This window comes from Echinops telfairi, unplaced genomic scaffold, assembly GCF_000313985.2.
Source record: "Echinops telfairi isolate 266 unplaced genomic scaffold, ASM31398v2 ScPeMD7_655;HRSCAF=1070, whole genome shotgun sequence".
Lineage (NCBI taxonomy): Eukaryota > Metazoa > Chordata > Mammalia > Afrosoricida > Tenrecidae > Echinops > Echinops telfairi.
The window spans coordinates 20550071-20556514 of record NW_022104553.1 but is presented as its reverse complement, the minus strand read 5'-3'; the positions used below and the strand labels follow the sequence as shown (position 1 = coordinate 20556514).

General features: G+C 54.9%; 1 protein-coding gene across 1 annotated transcript in view; it reads right to left on the bottom strand.

Moving 5' to 3' along the window:
* The window catches only part of LOC101639983 (kallikrein-5), a 12199-nt gene that overhangs the window by 924 nt on the left and 4831 nt on the right, over positions 1-6444 (bottom strand). The window contains exons 2-4 of the mRNA XM_013006692.1: positions 4616-4877; positions 2219-2475; positions 1950-2083 (exon numbers count right to left, since the gene is read on the bottom strand). Coding sequence (XP_012862146.1) covers positions 1950-2083; positions 2219-2475; positions 4616-4877 — 653 coding nt within the window. The remainder of the gene's footprint in view (positions 1-1949; positions 2084-2218; positions 2476-4615; positions 4878-6444) is intronic.

Sequence of the window (6444 nt, the reverse complement as noted above, 5' to 3'; positions counted from 1 at the left end):
GAGGCGGAGCAGGGCAGCAGGAGGCAGAGGGACGGGCAAGGTTGGAGAGGGAGACAGGTAAGCAGAGCAAGAGAGGAGGGAAAGCAGGTTAGAACGGAAATGGGGTTGGGGTCTTTCGTGATGAAATAAGTCCACCTCAAACCAACAAGAACAAGACTTCACCCCCACGCTCCACCTGGAGAACCCTCATCCGTTCTTTTTGCAACCCCGGGTGGCATCGTAGGCCAGGCATCCATCAGGCTGCTAAAGCAAGGTCAGCCGTTTGAAACCCCCATCCTCTCCTCGGCAGAGAGATGAGGCTTTCTACCCCCGTGAAGAGTTACAGTCTTGGAGATCCACGGGGGCGGGGGCAGTTCGACTCTGTCCTGTTGGGTCACTAAGGAGGCGGTGTTGGCTCAATGGCAGTGCGTTTGGGTTTGGTTTTTGTTTGTTTGTTTAAGTAGCTTAACCTGTTGCGCTACCAGGAGATTTACAACTATGGAAACCCAAGAGGGCCATTTCCACTCTGTTCTAAGGGTCACTCTGAGTTGGAATCAAGAGGACTGTAGTGGGCTGCTCATTCGTGGTTTCTCAAAATCCCAATTCCCTCCTGTGGGCTTCCTGATACTGCCAACGGTCAGGTGACTGGGGGACGGGGTGCGCTGTGGAGGACCTCTCAAAGATTCGAGACAAAATAGGTGACCAACCATCAGAGTCTGTTCGATGCTAATTAACGCTTTGAAACGATGACGTCATCTCCCGGGTGCTTCGCTTGACTTCTTTCCCGGAGGCTCCCGGGAAACTGGGAGACTCGGGGTCCCCTGTGTGGCTAAACACTGCATCCCTATTGGGCAGAAGACCCACCCCGAAATGGAACTCTGGAGGAACAGGGGCCCCAGCGGTGTTGGGTCATCATTGGGACCCGCCCCCCCCCACCACCACACACACACCTCCCAAACAAGGAGCCCTGATGGATGGTATAGAGGTTTAAGTGTGGTCTTCGGGTCAAAGCCATGAGCCACCTCTCAGGAGAGAGACGGACAGTCTTGGAAACCCGACAGGCCGGTGCTGGGTTGTTATGGATCAGAACTGCCTCCATGCAGCGCATTTATAGGGTCGCTGTGGAGCCATGCCTGTGGGTCTATAGGTGTGTGGAACAAACCCCAGGGGAAATAAGACGAGGACTCTAATCCCTAACTTATCACAGAGGGAATCTGGAAAGCCGGTATCCCACGGTAAGAAAGCCACCACTTTGATTAAGTTAGAGGTAAAGTCCAAGTACATGATCCTGCTTTAAATAGCATTCCCGCTGATTCTCCCCAACAGCTACGTTGCCTTAAAGTGAGCACATGGTTGATTCTATCTCCCTATAGAAGCAGACACGATCCTTGTCTCTCTTCCCCTCCTTATACCTTCCCCCAATGCAGGTATTAGGTCTCCTCACCTGTGAGCTCAGGGACCTTACTGTAGATACCACCCACCTTGTGACGCATGTAACTACTGAAGATGCGTGTCTTAGGCTACCCAGTCAGTAAAGGCTCTCTCCCTTCTCCCAGTTCCACGTGGACCATCAAGAGGAGCTGAGGTGAGCATGCAACTATCAATGTGTCTGGATCCTTTATTTTATTCCCTCTCCTATTGTTCCCATCCTCTATGACTTGATAGATTATCACCATGCAATTGCCCCGACTGGCCCTTGGGTGGTTGGAGACTGGTTTTCTCTGACATATAGGGTCGCCGTGCATCAGGGCAGGGGATTCACAGGGTCTCTTGTGAGCTGCTGGCAATGGGCTCACAGGGGCACTACGTCAGCAGTCACTAAGTGGCTGTGGGCTCCTAGGGTCTCGTGAGTCAGAAAGGCCCCTGGGGCCGTGGGCTTTGCTGTGGATCCCGACCATGTGTGTAGTGAGCACAGCAGCAGGCCCGCGTTGCAGGCACCTGTTGAGTCCGTGGTGACAGCAGCGTCTCACCTGGCAGGAGTCTCGGCCCCCCTGGTTCCCGGCACAGAACATGGTCTGGTCTATCTGGCCCGGGTAGTCATTGCTGCACTTCTCCTGGCTCACCACCGTGATGTTCAAGCACTGGAGGGTCTTGGGGAAGTTCACTGTTCAACACACACAGGCACACAGATCAGCACCACTGCCGTGAGAGGTGGAGAAGGCCGGGGGTGGCTGGGGGAGGGGGTGTTGGTGGAGGGAGACAGACACAGACAGGTATCGAGGGGGACCTGGACACTCACCATTGGGGCTGCTGGTTGTTCCCCAGCCAGAGACCGAGCAAGAGGTCCCTGCCTTTGGACACTGGGAGGAGATGTTGATGGCCTGGATGTTTTGGTTCTCACGAACTCTCCTATTCATCTTTATGAGCATGAGGTCGTTGGAGTGGTGAGGGTGTGAGTAGCCGGGGTGGGGGATGGACTTGATTCCCCGGAGCTTCTGCTGCCCAGATTCGAAGATGGTTGACAGGGAACGTCGACCAAGGAAGATGCGGGTACCGCTGAGGAAAATGGGTGAACTCACCTTCTGTCCTGATCGCCACTCCCTAATGCAATCACCAGGTAGCCCCAGACTTTGTCCCAGCCCCCTCAATCTCAGCTCCCAACTCATCCCCCACTCCATCCCCAGCTTCTGATCACCACCCAGTGCCCAGTGCAGCCCCAGACCTTGTCCCGGCTCCTCCACCGGACCATCCGCCCCAGCCACCAAACCATTCCCAACTCTGTCTTTACCCCCAAGCCCTAGTCGCCACCCCCCAATCCCCTAACCAGCCTCAATCCAGCCCTAACACCATTCCCAACTCCATCTGGATCCCCATTCCCACCCATCACCAACTTTGCCTCTAGCCCTGATTATCTTTTCACCTTAAACCATCAACACACGCATTCACCATCAACCTCAAGTCCCTCCACTCACTACGCTTTAAGCTATAGCATCGTCAAGTCTACCTAGACTCCGCTTTCAGAGGCAACCGTAATCCCATTTCCAGCCCCTGTACCACCAGCATAGATACTCCCAAGTCCAAATCCACTCCATCTCATCCAACTCCAACCCCACCGCGAATCCTTCTTCCACTCCCAAACTATTGGCACATTCACCCCCAGCTTTACGTCCAACCAAGCCAAACTATCCCTGGTGACACAGCGGCTCAGTGCCCCACTGCTAACCTGAAAGTCAGAGGTTGGCCTGGGGTGTCCTACGTGAGGTTCTCTGCTTCCATAAAGACTATAACCTTGGCCCTATGACTGCCTTGGTTCTTTCCTGTCATAGTGGGTCCCCATGAGTCAGAATTGACCGCAACAATAGCAATCCCCGAGCTGGCAGAGCACCCCATAAGCAAGGCAAGCACAGACCTACTTGTGCTTACTAACCAGCAGTGAGCAATTTCACACGGGCTTCACCCCACGGATTAGCAAGGAGGCACAAGTAAGCTCGGGTTTACCTAGGTTCCTGGGTACTCATTCCTATCAGGGCTTGCAAATTTGAAATGCGGCACGAGGGCTGGGATTCTAGCTAGAAGCAGAATCTCTGGGATGATGATGATGATGATGATGATGATGATGATGATGATGGGCATGGGGGTGTGTGTGTGATTAGATGGTTCACTGCAGATTAATAAGTAAGTACAAACAAACTCATGCTTACCTTGCTTATTCGGTAATCTGACACTGCCCCCCAAACTCCCTGCCATCGAGTCAATCCTGAATCTGGTGACCCCATAAGACAGGGTAGAGCTGCCCCTGTGGTTTCTGAGACGGTAACTCGTTACAAGAGTAGAAAGCCTCATCTTTCTCCCTCGGAGTGGCTGGTGGTTTTGAACTGCTGGTCTGGTGATAACAAGCCCAACACAGAACCACTATGCCACCAGGGCTCCCGGACCCTGCTCAGGCCCATCACTAACTCTAACCCCAAGCCTATCCTAAACCCCACCAAAGCCAAAAGCCAAACTCACTGACATTGAGTAGATGCCAACTCACAGCGACCCTCTAGGACAGGGTAGAACTGCCCCTGTGCGTTTCTGAGACTGCGATTCTGTAGGAACAGACAGCCTCATCTTTCTTAAGCAGCGCTGCTGGTGGTTTTGAAATGCTTACCTTGAGGTTAGCAGCCCAAGGCATCGTGCACTACGAGCCCAAGGCTCACTTCTACTTGTAATCCCAACCCTATCTTTATTTATCTCCTTCCCCGGTCTCCACCCCACCTCATCTCCAATCCTGAGCCAACTGAACTCTAATTACTAAAACCAAACTCACTGCCATCCAGTCGATTCCGACTCACAGTGACCCTATTGGACAGGCTTAGACTGCCACTGAGAGTATCCGAGACGATCACTCTTTACGGGAGTAGAAAGCCTTGTTTTCCTCTCGCGGAGCGGCTGGGGGCTTTGAACTGCTGACCTTGCAATTAGCAGCCCAGAGCCTAACCCCCACGCCAGCAGAGCGCTTAGCTCTACACTAAACAACCCCTAATTCCCCAGCAGAATCCTAACCCCACCCCATTCTCCTCCCCCAATCCATCCTTAGCCCTATTCCCAATTCTGCTGGTCCAGCTCCCTGCGTCCAGTCTGGCCGCATCTCAACCGGAGCCTGGCTGCCCTCCTCGCCCCTGTCCAGTCCAGATCTGCGGGCGTCCATACTCACTTCTTCCTGCAGTGGGCAGCAGTGAGCAGCCACCGCTCAGCCACCAGCACCGCCCCGCAGTACAGCTGGTTCGGCCTCATCATCAGCGCCGCCTGCCACCTCTGCGAGCGCAAAGGGCAATCCGACCCGTTGAGGATGCGGGTGCTGCTGTCTTCGTCGCTCCGAGTATCTCCAGCGTCCGCTTCAAACTCCCGGGTTTTCTCGGAAGACGCCCCGGAGGCGGGATTGTCGCAGGAAACATCTTCAAGGGCTAGAACTGGCTCTGGTAGGTAGGGGTGTGTGTGAAGCAGAGCACGTGAGTGGTGGACCCAGGGGGTGTGGACCGGGGGTGCTTTAAGGGCGGGGCCAGGGCTCTCGAGGTGGATCCTGGAAAATACTGAACTGCCTGCAGAGGCTGAGCCTGAGTACAGGTGTTGAGAGTCTGGCAAGATCTCAAGGGTGCTCGAGAATAGCTGACGGAGCCCTGGTGATGCTGTGGATTAAGCTTGGGCAGCTTACCATAAGGTTGGTGGTTCCAGCCACACCAGCTGCCTCATGGGAGAAAGATGAGGCAGTCAGCCTCCCAAGTTTTACAGTCTCGGAAGCCCTACCGGGGCAGTTCTACTCTGGCCTGTAGAGAATATGATCGCTGTGAGCCAGCATTGACTCGCCAGCCGCGGGTTTGTTTTGAGAGAACTGGTGGCAAAATGGTTAAGGGTTGGGCATCTCACCCGAGGTCCACAGTTCGAAACCACCAGCCGTTGCAGTAAGAGCAGGCTTTCTACTCCCGTAAAGAGTTACAGCCTCAGAAACCCACAGGGGCAGTTTCATCTTGTCCTATAGGGTCACTCGGAGTCAGAATCGACCCGATGGCAGTGAGTTTGGGGTTTTTTCTTAGGAAAGTTCAGATGGTGGGACCCAGTAATGGCGGAAGGGGTCCTCTGGTGTGTCAGAGGAGAACTGTGCTCTATATGGGGTAGTTTCGGACGATCGCCGCCAGGTCTTTCTTCCGAGGTACCCTTGCGTAGATTCAGCCCACCAGGCTTTTGGCTCGAAGCCAAGCTCACAGTCTTTTGTGCACCACCCAGTGACCCTTAAAGGGTAGAGCAGGGAGTGTAGTGGAGCCTTGAGGATGGGTCTGAGCCAGGGCCTTAGGGGTGGCACCTTGCCCCTCCGCAAGACCTTGGCCACGCCCTCGAGGTCAGCTAAGACCCTCCTTCACTGAGCTCAAGCCCAAGCCCCTGGCTCACTTCTAGAGCTCCTCCTCTTTAGGAAATGGAAATCAGGCCACCTTGCCTGGGCTGGGGATGGAGGTGGCAGCTTCTGAGACGAGGGAGGGACTTGGAGTAGACTTGGGCCTCCCTTCAAGGACAGGGTCACGTGCCAGAGTCGCTCACACCGGGAGTCCTAATTTCGAAAGAAGGAGCTCTGGTGGCACCACGGTTTAGTGCTCAACGCTAAGCGAAAGGTAGGTGCTTCCAGCCCCACTGCCACTCCCCAGGAGAAAATTACCCGGCGATTGGCTCCTGGAATAAACGTGGCGGCTGAGGGAGCCCCACGGGGGCCATTAGAAATCGACTCGGCTGCACCACAATGACAGCATCTTCCAGGGGCTCTGGTGGTGCCACGGTTAAGCACTAGACTGTTGGCCCCAAAGTGGGCAGGTTCGAACACACCAGCAGCTCCAGAGGAGAAAGTTCTGACGAGTTGCTCCCGCAAGATCAACCCACTGTCAGCGAGGCGATTCGGGTCGATTCCGACTCACAGTGCCGCTCTGGGACCGAGAAGTGCTGCCTCGAGGGTTTCCACAGCTGCACATCTGCACAGGGGCAGGCGGCCTCCTCTCTCTC